General features: G+C 44.0%; 1 protein-coding gene across 1 annotated transcript in view; it reads right to left on the bottom strand.

Annotated features, from left to right (window-relative positions):
• Window positions 1–1334: 1334 nt before the first annotated feature.
• The window catches only part of C8a (complement C8 alpha chain), a 55343-nt gene continuing 33367 nt past the window's right edge, over window positions 1335–23310 (bottom strand). The window contains exons 8-11 of the mRNA XM_051188289.1: window positions 11738–11866; window positions 10305–10462; window positions 5502–5724; window positions 1335–1938 (exon numbers count right to left, since the gene is read on the bottom strand). Coding sequence (XP_051044246.1) covers window positions 1787–1938; window positions 5502–5724; window positions 10305–10462; window positions 11738–11866 — 662 coding nt within the window. The 3' untranslated portion in view covers window positions 1335–1786. The remainder of the gene's footprint in view (window positions 1939–5501; window positions 5725–10304; window positions 10463–11737; window positions 11867–23310) is intronic.

Here is a 23310-nt window from a genome sequence, read left to right on the forward strand (position 1 = left end):
ACCTCTGAACCACATGTTTCATCAATGGGAATAACAGTCGTGATGTGAACGTCTTGCCACATGCGATGGCCTCCTCGTCCACCTGATTTTCTTTGTCTTTGCTGTCTTTCCCACTCTCTGTCCCTAACACATACACACCTGCAAGCCCCCACCTCCCATATCCCCCATGTTCTTTCTCACCCTCAAGCTTTGTCTTAGGCTGGATTTCTTTTTCAAAAGTCTCCTCCCTGTTGATCTGTGGCAAAGCCCATCCAAGTCCAGGTAGACCCCAATGCCACCCCTAATACACATCTCGGGGAAGACTGTCCCCGCCCCCTTGCTCTCCTCCTGCATTCATTTGTGAACTACAAATGTTGATGTTAACATTTCACTTCCAGTGGTTCAAGAGTCTCCTCTTTTGTCATGTACACAGTTGGCCCTCTGTTTCTGAAGACTTTGTAGCTGTGAAGTCTACCAAGTTTGAAGAGAAGGCAAGGTGAAGCCTGAGATGTTAGTTTAACTCGTTTTATGTCAAACTGACACATTTTGGAAGAGGAAACTTCAATTGAGAAAATGCCCCCACCAGGTTGGCCTTGTGAGCAAAGTCTGTAGTGTATCTTTAAATTAGTGATTGATGTGGGAGGACCCAGTTCACTGCAGGTGTTGCCATTCCTGGGCAGGTAGTCCTGGATGGTATAAGAAAGTAGGCTGAACCAGCCATGAAGAAGTCTGTAAACTGTACCCCTCTATGGCCTCTGCTTCAGATTTTCAGCCCTAACTTTCCTTCATGGCAGACTGTGAATGTGACATATAAGCAGAAATAATCCCTTTTCTCTGAAGTTGCTATTGCTCATGGTGTTTTATCACATCAGTAGAAACCCCTAACTAAGGCAGTTGGCAATGGTGCTGAACAATAACAGGCTTTAATTTAGGGTGCATGGAACACTAGGGGGATTGGTTCTTCTCAGGAATGGAAGGGACTAGGTGTTGATCTCCACGGACTGACCCTTCCAAGTCCTCCTGCAGCTCTGGGAGGCCATCCAGTGCAGACCTCCCCTATGAACTGGTCTGTTCACTTGTCCCAGCGACTGTTGCTGACTGGGCCCCTGTACTCTTGGATGCACAACCTTGGCATCTGGAGATGCTGTGCTGAATGATGCCAACTCTGTTTCTGTCTTTGAATATGATTGCTTCCCAGGAGAGTACAGATTCGGAATCACAGGAAATGTGCTGGGGTCTGAATGTTGGGGTCTCTCTAAATTCATACCCAGAAATCCTCTACCTGGTGTGGCATGAAGAGGCTGCACTTTGAGAGGTGACTAAGTCATGAAGGCAAAGTTCTCGTGGGTAGGATGAGTGTCTTTATTAGGAAGGTCCCAGGGACTCTCTAGTCCTCTTCCATGTGAGAACACAGCAAAAGGACATATATAAGGGGGACACAGCCTCCTGAGACCCTAAACCTGATGGAACCTTGATCTTGCAGTATATACCCCCAGAATTGTGAGGCATAATTTCTGATGTGTCTAAACTACAGCTGGTTTATCATTAAGCAGCCCTAATGTAGTAAGATAGAAAGGTGATTCTGAGAAGCACAGGGTAACAATTACCTGATAGAAAGGCAGCCTTGGGATCTTGGTAGAGCCTAAGAATCATGGGGTTCATACTAGAAGAAAAAAAATCTGTGAGTATATGAAGAGATTGGTCTTTCTTGGTTTGCATTCCCTTGGAGCAGCAATTACTCCTACCCAGTAGCCAGGCCAGATAGCAGCCAGTATCCATGGCCTTCTGAGCCTGCATCCAGAGGTAGTCAGCAGGCCTGGGTCCTTATGCTTTTCCCCGGGCATGGGGCACCTCCATTCTGGGGTGCGGGGTTGTTGCACTGTCTCCTCCTTTCTTGGATGCCCACTCTGCACTCTGACCAGGAGCTCCAGCAGCTCCAGTGGCCATCTGCTTTGGCTCCTGCAGGAAAATGGGCCAGAGGAGGAGGTTAGTGTAGGAGTATCAGCTGGCTGGGGGTATAGAGCAGGAAGCCACCTTAAACTCCAGAATGCTCTGCAATCCCTCCATAGGGAAAAGCCCTGGGTAGCCAACCAAGACCTCTGTGCTTGCTGCCTCCCAGTTAATTTGAAACTCCAGACAAAGTGAGAAGAAGCCACTTGGGAGCCCGGCTCATGAAACTAGGATGCATAGTTGCATGGAAGATAGATAGCAGAGCAAGACAGGAAGCAAAATACTGTGGGGAAAGTGGTTCAAGTCCCTGGAGGGTGTGAGAGACTAGAATTATAGCTACCCTACAGATCCAAGGCAGAGGGATGGCTAGAGGTCCTGTATGTGGGTTCCCAAAGACAAATCCTTCATAGTCTGCCAATGGGTCTTGGGATATGACAGATTGTACAAAACTTCCAAATGCTTGCACTGAGTGTGGAGTCTAGAAACCCAGCACATAGAGCCCCACCCAGGGCTGCTGGCTTCACGGGCTGTGGCTCTGAAAGCCCCTTTCCCCTAGGAAGGCCAAGGTTTTGACTTTATAAGAAGTATGGACTAATCCAATGGGAATTGTTCATCATTTTCTATCACTATTTCTTTTTCCTAAATTAAATCTTCCATGAACCCCACATCTAATTCAGATGAAAGCAGAACAATTCTATTTAAGCTGGGGTGACTATTGGGCTCACCCTCATCCCCTGGGGCAAGTCTTAGCACCCCAGGGCTCCTCGGATCTCACTGTGAACATCATTGGATTAGATTATCTTCAAGTCCCTTCCAGCACTGTAATTATACTCCCTGATGGGAGTCCCAGCAGGAATCTTAGTCTCTGTTTCTCCCACCTCTGTGACTCTGTCCCTACTGGCAAAGGTTTGCCAGCAAACTTCCAGGGACTCTAATGGGTTTCTGTGGACCCTGACAGATTCCTCTGCCTTAGTTTTTCTTGCCAGTTTAATGAGGTGGCCACAGGGCCACTAGATATCTACACCCTGCTTGGAGGGTTGCTGGAGCTCCTTGCTATACTGGCAGTTAGCTGAATGTAAGAGGGATGAATGCAGAAGGATTGATACCTTAGATAAAGCTCCTTGTCCCCTACTGTCACCCAGATCACTGGCACCATGCTCTTCCTCCAAAGCTCATAGAATATGGCCCAGCATGAGTATCTGGCCTTCACCCTACGTGGGATGTATCTAAGTGACCCCTCTTCTCTTTATTGCTTTGCTGTGTGGACTAAACCCTAGAAAGGGAATAATTAGAATGGCCAAGCCAAGGATCACCCTTGTGACTTGACATCAGGCTTAACTGAAATCCACGATCTGGTTAGCCCGAGCCTGCTGCCCACTCCCTTAAGTGATTGTTACTGAGATTGTCTCGTCATCTCTACTCTATTTAAAAACTTCAGGAACAGTATAACATGAGACAGACTCAGTAGTGAACATTAAGTCAAGACCTTGGGGTCCTAGCATCAGACTCCTGTGGTCCAGCTCCTGGCTCCTCCCTTCTCCAGCTACATGACCTTCACCAAGTTATCCAACATCCCTCCTGGCCCAGGCCCCTCATCAGTAAATGACATTAACAAGAACATTTATCTCCTGAGGATCATTGGAGTGACTAGGCTCACACACAAAGATATGCTGCTATGATGCAGACTTGGAATGAAGAGCCATTATTTCCATCAAGTGCCCTTTGGACCCTTTGAGAAAGTTGCCTGGTTGAAGGGCCTGCAACCAAGTACATACCATGCTGGTGAAATCAGAGGGTCCCTCAACCCTGGAGCTGGGCTATCTCAGGCTACAGTGTCTTTCTCTCCCCCACCCGATTCCCTAATTCACCAATTCCTAAATAATTAGGCAGTGGCTTCCTCCAACTCCCAGGAGGAGACAGTGCAACAGCCTTGGAGCGGGTAGTTAGTGGTGGTAGTTTTTATTCTCTATAGCCACATTTCTCCACTTTGGCCTTCTCTCACTCTTATGGGTCTCTCCTCTCAGAGTTCCTCCTCTGGGGAGGAGACAGCAGTTTGAGACCTAAACTGTTTGCTCTTGAGCAGAGAAGGGACCACCCCAGGTACGCTCTGTCTGTAGAGCCTCTGGCTTGCAACAGCCTCTTCCTTCTGCTTGCTGGCATGGCATCTGCCATGTGTTTTAGCTAGTTGAATCTTCAACATGGCATGTGAGGAGCATACCACTATAATTTCATTTTATAGTGTGTGCTTTCATGTGATACTTGATTCAAAGGCATGTTTGACCTCCGAGCTATGCTCCCACCTGGAGAGTCTCTTTCGATGAGGGGATGATAACCCACTATTATCTCATCTTAAAACCAGATCATCAGGGGGTCACCTCTGACTAGTAAGGAAATTGCTGTCTGGGGTTCTTCCTAGCCAAGGGGAGTTGGATTATTTCCAGATTCAGACTAGCAGCTCTTCTTTATAGTGTCCTTCCCTTAGTCGTCTAAGTCAGAAGCTCAGTGACTCTTAGGTAGAAGCCTCCGTGAGGCTTCGTTGAAGCTTGCCAGGCCTGGCAGCATAGGTCTGTAATCCCAGCTTCCTGAGAAGCTGAGGTGGGAGGTCACAGGTTCAAGTCTTCCCCGGGCAACTTAGTGAGTTCCTGTCTCAAGATAAAAAGTAAAATGAAAGCTGGAGTGTGAACTGCAGTAAAGCACTTGCCCAGCATGCATAAATCCCTGGAGCCCTCTCCCCAGCCAGAGAGAGAGAGAGAGAGAGAGAGAGAGAGAGAGAGAGAGAGAGAGAGAGAGAGAGAGAGAGAGATGAAGAGGGGAGGAGAGGGAGAAAGAGAGAGATTCAAAAGGAATTTAGATGGAACCCCCAGATAGAATTGCTTAACTAGTGTCCTAGAGTGAGTTCATGAAATATCTAGGCATAATGTCCAGGGCTCCCTGACTTCATCCTAAAGGGGGAGAGTTTTTACTCCTGTTGATAAATTTCTCCCATAGTGCTGGTTAATGAGTTGGTTTGTGCCAAAGCTATATACTCTTGGACCTTTATTTGCCCCAAGTTTGTGTCTAGTAGTAACTGGTTATGTGATGGCACCCACTGCATCCCTGCAAAAGTGGCCAACTCCCAGCTCCCATTACCTGTGAGCAGAGCCTTATTTGAAAATTTGGTTTTGGCTGTGAAACCACATTAAGATAAAACTACCTGGATTAGGCTGGGGCCTGATCCAACAACCTGCATTCTTACAGAGAGAAAAGTCCAGAGAAAGGGGGAAGAAAGTCATATCACTGTAGAGGCAGAGATTGGAGTGATATGTCCAAGCAACTCCGAGATTTGCTGACAACCACTAGAAGCCAGTGGTTGTCAGATGGGGCACATCCTTCCTAGGTCCTTGATAACAGGGAGAAAATGGAAGACAGAGTAAACATGGGATGTGGTGTGGACTAGAAAATCCTTGGCAGTGGATCCTAGGGCAGTCAGTAGGAGGACCCAGGACAAAGGGGCAAAGCTCCCAAAGGTTCCTTCTGCACCAGTCCCTAAGATCCAGGCCAGGCTGGATTAGAGTGGAATGCATGGGTCTTACCCTCCAGCACCGTCTGCTCACAAGCAGAGCCTTGCCGACCCTGGCTGCACTGACACCTACAGCTGGTACCCTGGAGTATGGGCTCCCCGTTGTTGAAGCAGGGCCCACAGCGGCAGGCATTGAATTCCATCAGGTACTGGTCCAAGGCACGGTGCAGGTTCTGCCCTTTGGTCTCCAGAGGCCCCAGGTTTGTGTGCCACAGCAGCTGATGGATGGGCTGCATCTGTGGGTACAAGAAGAACTAAGGGTTCTCCTTTGGCCCTGCCCACCTTCTTGGAGCTCAAGAACTGTCTGTGAGGCATCTGGAAGCCCTGTTGCAGAGAAGCTGATCCTCACAGCCATTCTGTGAATGGCACTGAGTGTTCCATCTCATAGATGAGGAACTGGGGACTCAGAGTGTACCTGTGACTGCCTTGGAGTCACATGAGCACTAAGTGCAAGCGCCATTCTGAACATGAATTCATACTCCAGAGTAAGAGGAACACCTAGAAGCTACCTGGGCCAACACACTTGTTGCCTTTAGAACTTTAGGAAGGCAGAACCATGTAATATATTCAGGTATGTTTTTCTTGCTCTGTCTGCCACCCTTTAACACAGATGTTGATAAAGGGAGTTCTACTGCCTTTGGAAGCAGATCCCTAACGATGCAAGTACAGTGTTATGTCATTTCCACATGAGGTAACCAGGCTTTCCCAGGCTTCATACTGGTGACTGGAATAAAGAATGTGCTGGCAGGACCATGTTGCACTGTGTGTGACAGGCTATTTAGCAGCATCACTAGATGCCAGCATCACCCTTGTCCTGAAAACCAAAGGTGTCCCAAGTCATTACTTAATATCCTGAATATAAAAGTGCCTTGGGCTGAGAAGTGATAGGAAGAGTGGGAAGGGAACCGTCACCCCCCTGGGATCTTTGTGATGTGACCCCCGGTACCTCCCTTCTTCATCTGAAAGTGGGAACCATCGCCTCACCTTCTGGTCTGACTGTGAGGACTCAGGGAGGTGACATGTAGCAAGGCCTTGTCACCTAGAAAAGTGAAGTGAATGCTGCTAGCCTCCTCGCTGTGTGGCGGAGAGGCTGTTTTCCCTCTAAGCCTGGGAATGGGGCCTGCTTTCTAGAATCTTCATGACACAAAGAGGAGTGAGTGTAAGGTAACAGTGTAAGAGAGAACAGTACACAGTCTACTGTTCTCACTAGAAATGGCATTAGCAAAGAAGAGGGCAATGCAGAGGAGAAGTGGGTGAAATGTTTGCTGTGTGAGCTTCGAGACCTGGGTTAGAATCCTTAGCACCTGTGTAAAAAGCTAGGCACTGCTGCCAGCTCCTGTATGTGACCTCAGCACTGGTAGGCAGAGACAAGATTGTCCCTCGGGACTCGCTGGCCAGGCATCACCAAGATCCAGGTCTTGTGAGAGACCCTGTCTCAAAAAGTAAGGTGAGAGCAACAGAGGAAGACCCTTGGCCTTTGACCTTTGACCTCCAATGCATTTTCAGGGATGAGTGCAACACACACAGACACACACACGGGACAGGGAGTGGGGGGTACGGACGGACTATGGTCTTCCAGGTGCATTACCTCTGGCTGTCTTTGGCATCCTTGCAATGCTATATATTTGAAGAAGATCTACAATGCAAGTTTTCTGCTGGGCTCTAATTTTTATTTTTCAAGGGAGGAACCTGGGGCCCCAGCTGGATTAGTAGTTTGATCAGGTCAGATAGAGCCACCCTGGGTCAGCCAGAAGTCAAGGGCAGGCCCTTCACAGAACTCTAATGATTTCCTGGAAATGTGGACAGAAAGACTCATGGCAAACAGACATATTGAGTGGTCAGAGGCCATTGCAGAGGCCTTCAGATAGGGCAAGCAAGGATTGGCTGGAGCTCCAGCCAAGAGATGATCACTTACTGGAAGGTCAGGGAACTGGGCCCACTGTTAGGACATAAGTATGGAATGGGATGCCCAGGGTCTTGATTAAAGAAGGCTGGTTCCAGGTAAGGACTGTTTCCCCTTAACCTTGAAGCAGTCCCTCCCCTCTCCTCACAACCCTCAGGAAATGATCCTGGGGAGGGCTGGTGGTTTTTAAGAAGAGAGAGGGATAGAGAAGAAAGGATGTTAGAATTTTAGAACTTAAAATGTTCTGGCAATGATCTTATCCCATCTTATAGATAAGCAAACAGTCAGAGAGGCAAGCAATGAAGCAGCATAACAAGCTAATACATACTTAGCACAATATATATAATACAGAATAAGACAGCATGACCCATGGATTTACTCATTCTAAGTACTTGCTATGAACGAATAGTTACTGCTGACACCATTTCTAATATGGCTCTCAAAATAATTCCTAACTAGTATGCTTAATCTGTGATCGATCAATCTATCTGTATATCTATCTAGCATCTATCCATCCATCATCTATTTATCTATCTATCCCTCCCTCTCTGTCTCTCTCTCCACTCTCTTTTTAAGGCATAAAACTCATTTTATTTCACTAATCTAAAACCTCCCCATGATTTAGTGTATAGACACACATGTCACGGGAGGGTGGTGAAAGTTGTGAACACATGGTGAATGCTAAAGAGTTAATGGGACATGACTGTCATTTGCTTGCTACAGGATTTTATGCTAGTCCATTAGTTCTGTAGATCAGTTTCCTCATCTAAGATTTCCTGAGTATCCTCTTCTATAACTTTATAATCTACCATTCTTTGTTATATTATGCATAGTGTACTGAAAGTAAAGGAATGGACCAAGGAGACACCTGGAAAGCAGGGATGAGCCATGAGCCAAACCAGTCCTCTTACCTCCTCCCCAAACCCTGGGTGCTTTTCTCCAAAGAGAATTTCAAATCTTCAAATTGTGACTCTGTCTTCCCCTTGAAATTTTCGCTCAAGCAAAAACAAAGTTCACATCTTGAATATATAAATATATATATATACATTCTTCTGCTTCTGATATCAATTTTAAAGTTTTTACCCAAATCACTAATAGCTTGATGATAGCAATTTTCAGACACTATGTGAATTACAGGTGTGTGAAAGTGGTCCCTCACTTATTGGAGTAGAAACGAAATCAAGGTTAATCCATCTGACCTTTTGTCTTCATCGAGAGTGGGGTGTTAAAATAGAGTTTTATGTTTAACTGGTGCCATGTCTTAGAAGTGTCTATTGGTTTACAGATATAATATATATGTATATATACATATATATGCATATATATATATATTTAAATACATGAAGAAAATAGGCAGAGATGGGGAGATAATAATTGGGACAACAATAATACTTTTCTTACAAGTTTGAAATAACAACTGTTTTTAAAGATCTGTCTTGACAGCTAGTTTGTAAGGTTACAAACAAAGCCAGATTTTTTTTTACTTTGTTGTCATTTCAGCACAGAGGACTCTTAGCTGAGGCATTGGTGTGTGTCCTGTGGGTTGTTTAGCAGAATTTTCCATGGACAACAAAGCCACTCAATTCCATGGCTAAGAATCAGTGTTTTGCCATTTTTGTTTCCCTGTTCAAACAGAGTTTCTTTGTCTAGCCTTGGCTGTCCTGGAACTCTCTCTATACACCAGGTCTCAAACTCACAGAGATCCACCTGCCTCTGCCTCCTGAGCACTAGAATTAAAGGTATATACCACCACTGCCCAACTAAGAACCGGGGGGTTTAAGAAAGGTGCTAGGACAGAAGTAAATGAGAACTGAACACTCAGACTACGAGCCTGATATAGGCACTGTCACATAGATATTTCCTAGCAACTCTTTTAGCAATTTAAACTATTTGGGTTTTTTCTGGGCCTGATTCCTAATCTGTTCAATAGGTATTGCCTGCCATGAAAGCATGGCACTCACTCTGAACAAGGGAATAGAATTCAGCTGTTAAAAATTAAATTTACAAGGATATGGATGTATGTGGAAATCATAATATTCGGAGAGGCGACCCCTCCCAAAAAGCATGTTCTCCCTCATATGAAGATCCTATCCATAGCTGTGAGTATGGGTATTAAAACAAATACTTAGAAAGGGGATCAAGAGGAGATAATACTAGGTGATGAGAAAGGACACAGGTAGTTAAAGGGATATAAAGCTAAGTGTTATATAATTGTCATGGTGGATATGTGAAGTCAACCCTCCATGTACTGAAGTAGCAAGAACCATTCTTGTATTGCGGTGGGACCCACCATGCCTTCTTCCTTTGAGGGAACAATTGTAAGATTCGGGGGTTCTTTTGTGTTCAACTGACAATGAGCACAATAGGAATTAAACATGGCTAGTTACTGAATATGTTTGTCACATTGACATACTTAGAAAAAGTGATTCTTTTCTCCAGATTTGTTCTGGTGGATGTGTGCTGCAACTTGAAATCTCCTCTTTTCTTTAAAACAATATCCAGTCATTTTATTATAGTGTTGTTTAACATGTAAATGATATTGCTATTCATAAAGTACAGTTTTTAATAAAATTTATAACCCCTAATGTAGTAGATTTGATTTTTAAATTAGTTTAAAGTTAGTGCAAAAATGCAAGTTGGTGTTTTCACATCTAACCCTGCAGAGCTTCTGGGATAGCAGTGGGCTCCTGAACCCTGAATAGACAGTAGATTTCTGAACCCAGATGTCCTGTGGGTCTGGTCTAATGTCACATCTTCCCTCCAGGCAGGTTTGGGCAAGGCCACCAGTTCAGTGTGCCGTTACATTTAATCTTGTTCTTTGATGGGCTCATAATAAGAAATATGAAATGATCTGGTCGGCTTCACTTTCATTCCTTATAGACGTAGGGTTTCTTCAACTGCGAAAAGACTTACCTCAAAATCGATAACAACAGGGCTATACTTTAATGATCTCCCCCAGGACCGGTATGTAATGGTACTGCTATTTCGTGTCAAGCCACTGCCCCAGTCAGAGCTGCCACCTTGCACCCGAGAGATGATGTCCTCCACTGCCAAGCTCTCCTGCTTTTTTTCTATCAAGAGAAAGGTAGAGTTAGCTTTCCTTTCCCCAGATCAAAGGACTGGGTGGTGAATTCTAAGATTTTTAGTAGTATTCATCTTCTCTCTTTAGAGCTGGGTCCATGCTTCCACTGTACCTAGTAACTAGCAGGATAGGATATTCAGAAACTGAACGTGCTCTGAGTGTGCTCTGAGTAGAGCAAACATGGAGAAGCCAACCCAACTCAACATGGATTGTGGCTGGGAAGGAAGGTCAATAGTGATTCATCTATTCGTTCATTTCTGGATCAGGGGTTTACCTGGTAGCTGCTTGTTCTCTCTCAAATTCTCTCTCTCTCTCTCTCCATTTCTCTCTCTCTCTCCATCTCTCCCTTTGTCCCTCTCCATCTCTCCATTTCTCTCTCTCCATCTCTCCATTTCTCTCTCTCTCTCTCTCTCTCTCCATCTCTCCCTTTGTCCCTCTCTCCTTTCCTTTGTTCTTTCTTTCTCTCCCTATCAAAGATTGCAGATGCTGTGACGGAAGTACTCAGTGTAGACACTGAAAAGGAAGCATCCAGATGGGCTTAGTCAAGAAGGAAAAGGAGTTGGTTACAGTGTTTGCTAGGTCAAGTACAGAGGCTAAGAGGTCATCGGAAATGGGGTAATTCAGTTCAATATCCAAGGCATAAATAATCTAAGCAGTAACTGTAATTTAAGCCTATTTAGTTAGACTTTACCTACTAAACTATAAGCTGATTTCACACTTCTTTTGTTCTCTATCCCTCACCTGAAAAGAATTCAATTTGTATTGATAGGTGAGTGGATGAATGAATGAATAAATGAATGAATGACTGAATGTATAAACACCCACACAGACATACATGTTCAAGAAATGTTAACCATCCATGTATACCCTTTCACTGGTCATCATCCCTTGAGCTTGGACTTGGGAATCATAATATTTTTCCTCCTGAGAGACTTGTCTACTCCCTCCACTATTGCCTGATGAGATGGTAACAACCTATCTACACATCCCTTTTCACCCTGTTCCTTGCTGGGGCTTTGCCTAAGCCTTGAAATCTTGGAAGGATCCTTAGACTGTTGAGTATTTTTGAGATGGCTTTAGTGTAAACAGGTGGACCCCAAACAGAGACAGTATACACTGGTCATGGCTTAGGGATACTTAGTATTTGCAGTGTGACTATTAAGAGAAATGGAATCATCTGGGGAAGAGAACCATTTGCATGGAGTGTGTGTCCCAAGGGAAGGCTGGCTTCTCTTTGGGGGAAGACCCACTGATAAGTACTTACCCTTGCTTCCATCTCCAGACTTCTTACAAGACTTAAGTCCTGATAAACCTCCTTCAACAATTAAAGTATTCCCAAACTCCAGGCCCACGGAACCTCCAATGCAATTTTGAATGTCTTTTGTGGTAAAACCTGCAGTGGGAAGACAGAAAACAAAGTACTCAGACAGCTTCGAATGGTTCAACTAGCTCAGGCTAGGAAAAGTTCACTCCATCTTTAGAGGCAGGGAGGGCTGCCTTGAAATCCTCACTATTCTTTCATGTGGGATGGCCATCAAAACACCTGTGAAAATGAGGCGAGCCAGTTGCTGCACATGCGAGTTGCCCTAGATTCTCATCCTTTTTCCTTTGCCATTCTCCTAAGTCTCCTTGAAGCAATGGTTCCAGTGCGTGCATCTCCCTTCAGCCCTGCCTTTTACCCCATTTTGCACAGGGTATCCATCAATATAAGTGCCTTCTTTGCTCCAATGTCACCCTTTCTGAAGTCTACCCATTTCCTGTTCAGGAAGTGTTTTCCGAACAGAATATCCTCGGTCTCTTCACATGTCACTGTTCTTTTTATGGAGTTCAATCATCCAATCATCTGTCCAGAATAAATAACTGATAAATGAAAGAAGTAAGTGGGTAAGAGAATGGCATGATCTTGTGGGAAGGGAATGGAAGAAAGCAATGATGTCTCCAGTCCTTGGCACCCTCTGCGAACTCTGCAAAGGGCCACGAGCCCACTGGCCTCAGTTTGTCATTTATGGAGAGAAGGGATTGTTCTCCCATAAGTATGTTTCAGCTGAAGCCCCCATGTGACACTGTAAATACCAGTTTCTACACACCTCAAGAGCTGGAAGTAAGTGCCTGGAAGAGAAAGTGCTCTGAGCAGCCCACTTAGCACCAAGTAAAGGGCTTCTTCTATTTCCACAGAAGCACTTTTAATTTTTAATGCATAACTAATTGATGAAGATTTAGCATATTTAATTGTTTTGATTAAAAAATCCTTCAACAGTGATAAACAAAAGTGGATGAAAAGAATTCACGACCAGAAGACAGAGTGATTACTTCCTTCCGTGAGTGGCAGAGTGCTGCCGAATTAATGATAGCATTGCCTGATGAATGGGAGCTGCAAAGTGCTGTGGAGTGACTAGGATCTGCAGACACAGGGCCAGGGAGTGCGGGGAGACTCCACTGCAGTGGCTTTGCCTTCTGGGAGCCTCAAAGTAGGGTACCAGACAGTCAGGGGAGGACGGCTTCAGAGAATCAGAGTCCAAGAGCTAACGAGCCTTCAGATACCATCCCACAGTTCTAATTTATAGTCAAGATGCCTGTGGTTCATAAAGGTTAATTAGCTCACCTAAGGCCATGTACTGAAAGCAGCAAAGCTGAGATTCCTGTGAATCTCTGTCTGGCTCCAAAGCCTGCAGCATTTCCTTATCACGTAGTCAGACTTAAGCATCCTGTTCTCTGAGAGAGGAATTTGGTAGGCACCTGCTGTGTACCATCCTGGTACATCATGTGCTGGTAATGTAGCCACCTTGAATTAAAACCCCTGTGGTTTGGATGTGAATCTGGTTAAAGTCCTGTCCTTACAAGGCTAGCAGGGGAGAAGCAAGGATAAGCTGAAGACAAATCCTTATTGGGGAGTTGCTTGTTGGAATGCAGCAGGGCTGATGAGAAGGTCTCAGTAAAAGCTGAGAGCGATGCTGCAAACTAGTAGCCACACAGAGCCTGCTGAGACACCAAGGACAATGAGCTGGGTCGGGTAGAGGAGCTCAAACCTGCATCCAAGTGCAGGAGCTGAAACTGATATTGGAAGCAAGGACACAGATCCAGGGGGATGGATGTAAACATGTAAAGAGGCATAGTGGAGAGGACCGAGTAGGGTATAGAGCTGAGTGGAGTGACAGTGTGGTCTCAGCAAGTGGCTGGATCTGTAAAATAACCTGCCACCCTGCCAATGTGCTAGATGTATCCCACCCACCCATGTTCCACAGTACACCTTGACTTTGGTCAGATCAAACTTGACTTGCTTATGCTTTTGAATTCTGAATTCTGGAGCTCATGTCACCACACCTGTCTGTGGATTAAAACATAGACTTCTGGGCCCTATTTCTGTTCGTACTGTATTTCTGAGAACTCAGAAATCTGTATTTTAAGCAAGGGTCTTGGATGATTCTTAGGTGGTAAGTAAGGATCAAGTAGAACACTATGGTTCCACAGAGATGCCTGGTGGCTTCCTCCAGTGCGCTATGGCACATACCGTTTCTGTCAGAGCCTCTACCAATGCCTTAGATGTGGACACAGCCATTAACCTTGTCATATCTACTCAGAGTAAACTTGAAAAAACAGGGGTAGTTCTGGTTACTAATCAGGATTCTGAAATCCCTCTAGAAACTGAATTTACAGGCTGAGAAAAAGTAGACTCATTTGTAAAAGTTGTAACATTCTACCCTGGGGACAAAATACCAGCCACCCAGGTACCTCGAGGGATGTGGAGAGCTGAGCAGACAAGGCCTAAAGTTCCTGATTATTGCCAGTTTATCAGGTTGATAAAGCCCGATGAAAATACTAACCAGAAAAATAAAGATGGGGTAACCTCATGGTCCCCTCCCAGGCTAGAGAAAAGCCAGACTCTGATAAAGCCCTGGGAGGGGCACATTCCTTCTGTAACACTAGTCATTCAAATTCCTACAAGAGGACAAAAATCCTGCAATGTGTAACAGACAACAGATGGCCCTTGAGGACATTATGTCCCATGAAGGAAGCCAGGCTCAGAAAGACAAAGACTACATGATTCCTCATATATGAGGTAGCTTAAGTAGTACAACCTATTGCATTTAAAGTGGATCCTGTGGTTGCCAGGTCTGGGAGGATGGAGAAAGAGAGGGTTGCTAATCAATAGACATGAAATCTCAGTTATGAGCTCTCTGTACAACACTGCTCCTCTAGTTAATAACACTGTGTTATATGCTTACAGTGCCAAGGGGGTAGGTGTCCTCAGTGTTCTTGTAACAATAAATATTTTTGTCCTCTGTGGTGTGTGTGTGTGTGTGTGTGTGTGTGTGTGTGTGTGTGAGAGAGAGAGAGAGAGAGAGAGAGAGAGAGAGAGAGAGAGAGAGAGAACATGTGTGTAGAGGCCCAAGGTTGAGCCAAGGAATTTAGATAGCCTTCCTGGATCTATCTTTGAGGATGAGTCTCTCAATCAAAGCTAGAGCTCACTGATATGGTGTGATAGCATTAATTTTTATTTTGTTTTGTTATCAATTTGACACCAGCTAGGGTCATCTAGGAAGAGGGATGGGTCCTCTATTTTTAAAATTAAGTGAGTGACTAATTAAGTAATTTTTGAGTCAGGGACTTACTATGTAGCCCTGGCTCTCCTGGGAGTACCTATGTAGACCAGGCTGTCCTCAGACTCACAGAGATCCACAGACTCTGCCTCCAAGTGGTGGGATTAAAGGTGTATGTCACTATGCCTGACCCAGGAAGAGGGACCTCAGTTGAGAAGATGCCTCTATCAGATTGGCCTGTAGGCAAGTTACAGAGTTTTCTTAATGAATAGTTGATGGGGGTGGGCCCAGCCTACTTTGGGTGTGGCACCCTAGGGAAGGTGTTCCTGGGTTGTATAAGGAAGCAATCTGAGTAAGCTATGATAAGCAAGCCAGAAAATAGGATCCCTCCACAAGTTGTGCTTCAGTTCCTGTCCCCGATTCAGGTCCTGATTTCTTTCCCTATTGACTGATGTGGAAGTGTAAGCCAGGTTGATTTTGATCAAAGTCTTTATCAGGAATGCAATCATTTTATGCAGTAGGAAGCAAACACACATACCTGCCTCTGAGGCTGGAATTACAGGCAGGCTATCATGCTCACACTTGGATTCTGGGAACCCACCTATACTCTGGATCTCTTTCTTCTACAGCAAACATTCTAGCTGCTGAGCCACATTCAAAGCCATAACCTTTGAAACAGAAATGTTTATCTGAGAGAGTGAAGATCTCTCCTTGTGTGAGTAATACACTACCAGACAACTCTCTTTGGGGCACATGCTGAGTGAGGGACCCCAGGGGATTTTAAAGGGCTTGTGTGTTGGGGGGTGGGGTGGGTACTGGGATAAGAACTTAGATCAGATGGATGGAGATTTCAGAAAGGTGGCTTCAGGCTCCTCCAGAGAGATTTATCATGATCAGAGGCCAAGCAGAGATGAACTGACTTAGAGGGCAGAGAGAGCCCATCGTGGAAAGGACAGATCGGGCTACTTGCCCGCCTCTCCGGGGTCAGTAGGGAGGAGAGAAGAATGGAAGACCTGAGGTCTCCTGAGGTCTTTTTGCACTGACATTCTGAATTATTAAGATCACACCATAATGTTTCAAAAAGCACTTGAGGCAACTTTGATAAGCACATAACTCCATCTCACTGCACACAAGGCATCTTTGGAATAAAGGGGACCAAGGACAGTTAATATGGGGAGACAGATAAATGGATACAGAAGAGGGATCTGATACAATGGAGAAGGCCTGTGCAAGCTTCCTCCGGGGTCAAAAGTGGGATGCTGGATGCAATTGGGACTAGCGGCACTCAGCAAGAAAATGCAGGCTGTAGAGAGCAGAAGAGGAGGACCACAGAGAAGACTCATATGCCCAGCAACAAGACAGTATTCAGAAAAGCTGATCTAAACTCTAGAATGAAGAAAGAGGAAACTGCCCACAGGGTTCTATCTCGCTCTAGTCTGGTGCCAAGTTCTCCTCTAATGTCCGCTTGGCAGTCCAAGGACTCAAGTAATATGTCTCTGGCCACCACTGTGTCTACCATCTGCTTTCCTCTTTGGCATGGCTGTGGTACAGGAGCGAGGGCAGTCCCCACGCCTCAGTGTGAGTACTGCAGAATCAGCAGGGCTCTGACAGAGAAGCAGACAGCTTGACTTCTGAGGTGCTAGACCACAGAAAGTCTCTGTCGTTCCTCAGATTAAAGGCATCAAGTGGAAAACAGATAGGTGTAATGCATTATTTATCTCTTTGCAGCAAACAAATACCACTCAGGTGACTGTGATCTATCTGCTGTGTTGTTTTGCTACACTGGTTGCATGCAAAAACAGTGTCTCCCACGGGAAAAGGGAATCTTAGTGACTATCCCAGCCGTGGCAGTGGGAAAGATCATTGATTAGTTTGTGGCTGGACTGGCTGAGACATGTTGCCTAACTCACCTGCCCTCTTCATGTTTCCATTAGTCTGTTTAAACTCATGTTTCTTGCCGACCAGCTAAGGGATGTGAGTGCTGTGTGCCTTTGCATGTTACTCTTTGTGACCAGAAAGCCTTTTTCTCCCTTTCCCCACACCCTAAGGATCTCTACAATACTTCCGAGTTGCCCTCCAGGACTGTATTTAGCACACCCTAGAAAATTTTCTTTCTTGGCCAGTTTTTTTTTTTTTTTTTTTTTTTCCTATTAGACTGGAAGTCATTATGTGGTTAGGCAAGGTCCAGCACGGAGGATGGCATGTTCCAAGCCCCCAGGAGTGCTCAGGTACCAGGTGGTCCTCCCGTTCCTAGACGATGCCACTAAAGCATTTGGGGAGTCATGTGTATTTGGGGGGAGTCATTTGCATTCTTTTAAAGGAGGTGAGAATCAGCGCTTTGTAATAATCATAGTTAAATCTTGGTATGTTATGAAGGGCTTTCATCAGTTTTATGTCATTGTCAACCATCTTCTGAGCATGGAGGAGTTCACCATATTATGAGCTTACTAGAAAAGGGAAAGTCTGCTGGCTGAGAGTATAAAGTCTGAAGCCATTAGCTGGTAATGTGACTCTAATTTATTGAACTCCTTTGTACCTCAGTTCCCCCATCTTTAAAATGGTAATTGTAGTTTCTATTAGTGAATGCCCGAAAACAGTGCCTGGCGCAATCAAAGTACTCAGTGTGCCTTAGCTATTATTGTTGGCTTACTTGTCCCAGGTTTCATGACTAGCAAACTCAAGAATCAGGCCTTTGAAAGCCACACATGTTGACCCAAATCCACAAGTGCTATGGCATCAATGCCCGTGGTACTGTATAGAGAAACACTCATCATGTGTCACTAGGATCAATGGTGGTCCCCCAAAGAGCCTTACAAAGACTGCCTTCCAGTGATGTCATTACACAATGAAACTCAAAGAATGATGGCTGTGTAGTTTACTCACGATGGCAATATTAGGGCTGCAGCCCAGCCTTCTGTCTACCTGATGAGAACCTGCTCCAGGTTTTCTGACTTTGCACGATGATTTTGGCCATGACAAGGAGCAGCATATAGGAGGCCAGGATCTGAAGTGGAGATTACATGAGCTGGAATCCATCTCTGACCAGGTTCTGTCTGGACAATTGTTTGACCTCACTGTGCTTCAGTTTGTCTACCTAGAAAATGACTTTAGTACAGTCCCCTCATGGGGCTTTGATGAGGGTTCAGTGTATTAAACCATGCATTGTTAACTGCTCACAGAAATTACATTAGCGGTTAAAAATTGCCACTTATTGCTGATTTGTGAAATGCTGCAGGCTACACTGAGCCCCTGGGTTCCTGATTTCAATGTGGAAGATCTTGAGAAAGCAGGCAATTTTGTGATAACATGTTCTCATCATGAACACTTGAATAGTATAATCTGTTAGGACACGGGTCAAGGCAGGCAGTACAAGCAAACCCAGATTATAGGTAAGTAAATATCCAAAGAAGATAGACCAAGGTACCCAAAGCCTATGCTCTCTATGCCATGCTATATTGTCTACAAAGCTAAGAGTGGGAAGAATTATGATATACCAGATTTTCTCCTTTAAGTATAAAGCTATTTTCAATGATATTAGAAGTAGAAATTCAAAATCAGGACAAAGTCAGAAGGATAGTACTGAGTGTCTCTCAGGTCCATGTGTATGCAAATGACTTAAGGGGAATGGGGACAGAGCCAAGACACCAGGAGTCTGTCAGTCAATCAATACTATCCATCACCGTGAAGTCTGGTTGTCATGGTAACTGGGGATAAAGCCTGGAGCTTGTTAGAATCCAGCGACTGTCTGTTCAGGGTGACTGGTTGGTTAGCGGGCACAGCAAAAGACCTGCTGGGCCATTCCAGACTGCTTAGCCATGAATACAGAACTTTTCACAATCAAGTTTCTATCTCACCCTCCTTACTATCCAATGGACCTGAGACCCTTTAGAAAAAGACACAACTCTGCAGAGTATAAGGAAAGCTACAGCAAATGTATGTCTAGTATAGGATTCGGCCTCACCCTTCACTGGGGTTCAGCCTCCATCCTCGGACAGGGCTCTGTGAATTTGTCAATAATGCAATGCATATGGAAAGAGGTACATACAACAAAGTGGAATGTATATCTAAGTCCAAAGACCACCGAAGCTCTCAAAGACAGGCATGCAGCCCAGAAATGGAGATATAGAATACTTGCTTAGAATGTCCTATATGAGTTAGGCAGAGACATAAAGATGAGTGAACATCAGGCAGTTAAGGAAGGGCTGAGGGGGAGCACAGAATCTCAAAGACAATGCAAGAATTCTCAGGGTCGAATGTGTGTCTAGGTACAGCCCAACACCCTGGATGGAGGCTAAATAAAGTATGGACAAGGTCAAAGCACACTTACACAGATTCTAGCCATCACTCCCAGCATCAGGCACCCTCCAGGTTAGTGTACATCTTTTCATGGTTTACAGCTGGCTATCCCCTTTTGACTTTTGAGGCCAACACTGGATTCATTTCCTAGCTAATGCTATCATAACTCTACCTGACACAACACAGATGCAGGAACAAGGCCTCCTCAATGGAACCTAGAGTTGGGATGAACCTGGATACTGGCCTTCTAACATCCACCCTACTTGTTGCTCCAGCCATTTGCATGCAGTGCCCTGAAAGTTTAAATGTTTTCAGAAGCTGAAAACTGAGTAAGTAGAAAGAGGGCTTGTTCTCTCCTTTGTGCTTTGCCTGTGTCTGTTTCTATTTAAGAACAGTGTTATTGTGTACCTACAGCTAGCAGCATGTTTCTCTAAGACAAGGATCTGTATGTTGCACTTCTATGTACCAGACATCATGGGTGCTCAGTGCAGATTTACAATGTGTGCGGCTGTCCTCGGCCTCCAGATTGCTACCAAAAGATTTGTGGATTGCTTATATTGCATTATTGTGACCTTATTCATTATAGTAAATCTCATTAACAATATACATTTTGTGCAAAGTTCTAGAGAAATATATCCACTATTGATTCTAGGGTGTGTTTTTTTTCCTTTTTCTTTCTTTCCTTTTTTATTTTATTTATTATTTTTTTTTTTGGAGAACCCCAAATGATAGACTTCCTGATACCTCTCTTGTGACCATTGGTGATTTTGCTTCATTATTTATAGTGGTTTGGTACATGTTCATAATCAATGAAAGACACCACATTAATATATAATTTTTAATACTTTTGATTTTTAATACTTTTTTGGTTATCCCTAAAATTAACAAATATATTTTACATTAGGATCTCAGAAGTGAGAAATACATCTTACATTGTGATCCTGCTTCCACACATTCAGCTAAATGAAGATTCAGTACTTTATTATATTTGAGTGATGTACTCATATCCTGCATCTTACCATATTTTAGTGTGTTGTGTATGAGTTAATGCAGGTCATGATCTTCTAAATTTCTTTGAAAATCTACTAATAGACTATAGTCTATAGTTTGAAAAACCTGAGGTTACAACCTCCTTGAGACATTGTAGTATTGTTAGTTGGGAGTGAGGATGTCTCTGATTCTTTGACCTGCCTGTGGGACCTTTTCTTTCCTACTGGGTTGCCTCGTCCAGCATTGATATGAGGATTTATGCCTAGTCTTATTGCATCTTGTTATGCCATGTTTTGGTTGATATCCCTGTGAGGTCTGCTCCTTTCTGAAAGGAAACAGAGGAGCCATAGATTTGGGGGAGAGGGGAAGAGCGGAGGGAAGAGATGATGTGGTTGGGATGTATTATATCAAAGAAGAATAAATTTTTAAAAATTATAGTTTCCAACATTGACACCAAATTCCAGTGACACATAGATGTATATCTTTGACATAGATGCTTGACACTGTGAAAAATATTTGACATTGTTAAGCCTAAGCCCTTTATAAGTTATATATTTTATTACCCTTTTCACAAATGTTTCCTCATTAAGTGAAATAGAGAAGTTTGGTTTTGGGGGGTATTTTGTTTGTTTGTTTGTTTGTTTTGTTTTGTTTTTTGAGATAAGGTTTCCTTGTAGCCCTGGCTACCCTGGAACTCACCCTGTAAACCAGGCTGGCCTCAAATTCAGAGATCCATCTACCTTTTCCTCCCAAGTGCTGGGCTTAAAGATGTGAGCCTCCACCAATCAGCCAAAAATAGTAAATTATAAGTTATTAGCCCAAAGTCAACCTCCCAGCAAATGCAGGTAACTGTTGGTTGGTCTTACTATCATGCCTTTGGTAGTGTATAGCATCAGAGTGAATGGCAGAATGTATTAATATATGGAAAAGGGATACATATTTGGAAGATACACAAACTCTAACTCAAAAGACCCTAGATCAGCACTAAGTCACGTTACAGTGTTTATTTAAGCTCTTTGAGCCTCAGCCTTCTCTATATAAAATTAGAGGAAATAATAACACAATTCCTCATGAAACTATTACAAAGATTAATTTGAATACCAGATGTGATTGTATATTTGCTTTACAAATATTAGGTGTTACTACAATGTAAATAATATTTTATTAAAATCAAATACTTTGGTTGATTCTAAATCCTGTGAATGAAAACCTAAATCATTAGTCACTTTGGGTGGCAACTCATTTGGCGGCCCACAAAGTAAATCATCTATGACTATAATCAGGTGATTATAACAAAGAAAAACCCACTGCCTTCTATGAGCCCCCTGATGAGTGGGAACACTTATTAATCATGTAGGTATCTGGACAGTGCCTCCCATGTTAAGTGTGTTTAACAAATGTTTATTTAATGGAGAGCTAAAGGAATAAATGAATAAGGAAGGCAGGGAGGTGGGAGGAAGAGCAAGTGAAGTCATAATTAATTCTGTCCTTGTGGCTTGTTCTGAGTTATATGTTAGTAGTGGTCAGCTGGCCCAAGGACCATGATGGAAGAGACTGATCAATGAAGGGCTAGATGAACTACACTATTGCTGGAAGGGTCTTCCCAGGGCCACTGTGATCTGGCATCCATCAGGGCCAGGGATGATGGAAAGCACACACTGATTTAGGCAGAATTGTTAGCACTGTGAAAGATAGTGATGAGAATCCGAAGTGACCTTGACAAATGGGAAGAGCAGACCCTCCCAAACTGGATGAAGCTCTAGAGACAGGAATGAATGACCCTGATCAAAAAAATGGGCAGGTGGGGGAGGAGGCATGATGGCTGAGGCTCCAGGTCTACAGCAGAAACATCAGCCACTGCAGGCGGGACATAGTGATAATGATTTCCCTTCTGTTTGAGCAATGTTTCAGTACTGGCCAGTTGCAGAACCCTTTGATACAGGTCTTCTTGTTATCCCCACTTTACAGGTGAGAGAACAGTTGAGATTACATTCCAAAATTAGAAGAAGACTGGGGATAAAATCACATAGTCTTAGTAGCACTGCCATGCTCTGAGTATAGTTTGTCCCCTGAAAATGATCATGTTGCACTTTTCTTCTCAATGTTACTGTGTTGGGAAAGAGGAGCTTGCATAAGTGACTGTGTCATCAGCAGAAATTGATGCCTTTCTCCTGTTGGTTGGTTAGTTCTTCCTAAATTTGGGTTTTGTCTCTTCCACGTGGCCACTTGCCTTTTTGTTGTTCTGCCAAGTGATGGTGCAATGTGAGGTCTAACCTGTGCTTGGCATTTAGACTACCTGACCTTTAGAACCATGGGTCCTGAATGGATCTCCTCATGAAGTGTTCTGCCAAGTGATGGTGCAATGTGAGGTCTAACCTGTGCTGGGCATTTAGACTACCTGACCTTTAGAACCATGGGTCCTGAATGGATCTCCTCATGAAGTGTTCTGTTATAGAACAGAAAATAGACCAAGACAAGACAATTCAATGACACAAAGTTAGACAACACTTTTAAATTTCCATATGTCAGGTTCAGGGCATTCCATATATGAGGCATTCATATAGATTTCTTTGTTTCATATTTAAAATAAATCTATGAGATGTGTTCTGTCACTGTCTCATTTGAAAAAAAAAAAGAAATATAGGTTACAAAGATATTAACTAATTTGTCTGTGGGGCACATGGCTGATAAACAGCAGAGACACACATGACCCTACAATCTGGTTCACAACGGACCTCAGTTGAGGAGTGGATAGTCTAAAGGTTAGCAGAGCTGCCATCCAAAACTGACTTCAACGATGAAAGTTTTCTGAGTGCTTACTAGTAGTCTAGGCACCACACTAAATGCTCACTGCAGATGAGTTCACTTACTCCTCTTAACCATGAGGGAAAGAATTATATATCCAGCTTTTGGTGAAATTGGAGTTCAAATAATTAAGTAATTCACCCAGAATTGTGCAATTCACAAGTAACTGGTCCCATGATTTTAACTGCTCTGTTAAATAACTGTATTA

This window comes from Phodopus roborovskii, unplaced genomic scaffold (genome assembly GCF_943737965.1).
Source record: "Phodopus roborovskii unplaced genomic scaffold, PHOROB, whole genome shotgun sequence".
In the NCBI taxonomy this organism is placed as follows: Eukaryota; Metazoa; Chordata; class Mammalia; order Rodentia; family Cricetidae; genus Phodopus; species Phodopus roborovskii.